Source organism: Artemia franciscana, unplaced genomic scaffold (assembly GCF_032884065.1).
Source record: "Artemia franciscana unplaced genomic scaffold, ASM3288406v1 Scaffold_8238, whole genome shotgun sequence".
Taxonomy (NCBI): domain Eukaryota; kingdom Metazoa; phylum Arthropoda; class Branchiopoda; order Anostraca; family Artemiidae; genus Artemia; species Artemia franciscana.
In genome coordinates, this window is record NW_027068237.1 from 3,933 (window position 1) to 5,178 (window position 1,246).

The 1,246-nt window shown below is 34.9% G+C and overlaps 1 protein-coding gene across 1 annotated transcript; it reads left to right on the forward strand.

The window, feature by feature from the left end:
• Positions 1–649: 649 nt before the first annotated feature.
• LOC136043680 (oocyte zinc finger protein XlCOF28-like) lies at positions 650–1,223 on the forward strand (the record flags this gene model as incomplete). The annotated part of the gene is made up of 1 exon (XM_065728574.1): positions 650–1,223. A coding segment is annotated over exon 1 (574 nt), but the record flags the coding sequence as incomplete, so codon positions are not given.
• Between the last annotated feature and the right edge of the window lie 23 nt (positions 1,224–1,246).

A 1,246-nucleotide genomic window follows, 5' to 3' on the forward strand; every position in this document is an offset into this window, starting at 1 on the left:
AGACCCCTAAAAGACGTTATTACATATACCTGGGTCTTACACAACACTATACTACACCTGTATGCTATTGTATAGCATATCTGATTGTTAAGTGATTCTATTGTACACCTGTTTTTTACGTAACCAAATAGTAATTTTTGCTCAGATTCAATCGAACAGCAGTTTTTAAGTACAATTATATTTTTTTAGAGTGCAAAATAGAGCACGAAACCCTTCTATAATGATTTAGTCAAAGCCACTAACTCCAAACCTAATCACTGCTCCTTCTCTAACCAATGTAATTATATTTTTCCATAGTGAATACACAAATGATGATGGCACAAAAAACTATTGTCACTGAAAATAAGAAGTGTAGCTCATTCCTTAAAAAAAAGAAAACGGGGACTCGGGAGACAATATAATAATTCAATACATAACAAACATATCTACTCTCTTTAAACGAGCAACTGTGTATTTTTCTTTTCTTGCTTTTACCAACGTATAATCAAAATCCTTAAAGTAAAGAATTATCTCTGTTTGTCATGAAATCTAAAGCACAACGGCTCAGTTTGAGCAGACATTTTTTAATGTTAATTTATACTTGCCATGGCATCTCAGCTTTAGTTTGAAGCTGGAAAAAAAGATATTTGTCAAAATTTGAATGTCCAAGATGAATTCAATGAATGAAAAAGCCTCTGATCATGCGATTATTTTCGCAACAGAAACCCATCAGTCCAATCTGTTAAAAACGGACTGTACTGAAACTGAACTGTCGAATGCAATTGTCTCATCAGCTGAAGAAACCACCAGACAAAAAGAAGAGGATGCAGAAAATCAGAAGAATGAAATATCTTTTCAAAATGATGAGAAACGACCTAAAAGCAAAAATCTTATGAAACACCTGAGAGTTCAAACTAGTAAATACCAGACGATCCACACCGGTGAAAAACCAGTTAGGTGTTACGTATACAAGCACAGTTTTAATCAGAAAAGTAATCTTGCCATACACATGAGAACCCATACCAGTGAAAAGCCATTCAAATGTGAGATATGTAAGCACAGTTTTAATAAGAAGAATGCTCTTATCATACACTTGAGAACCCACACCGGTGAAAAGCCATTCAAGTGTGATGTATGCAAGCACAATTTTAATCAGAAGGGTAATCTTGCCATACATATGAGAGCCCACACCGGGGAAAAGCCATTCAAGTGTGCTGTATGCAAGCACAGTTTTAATCAGAAGGGTAATCTTGCCATACACATGAGA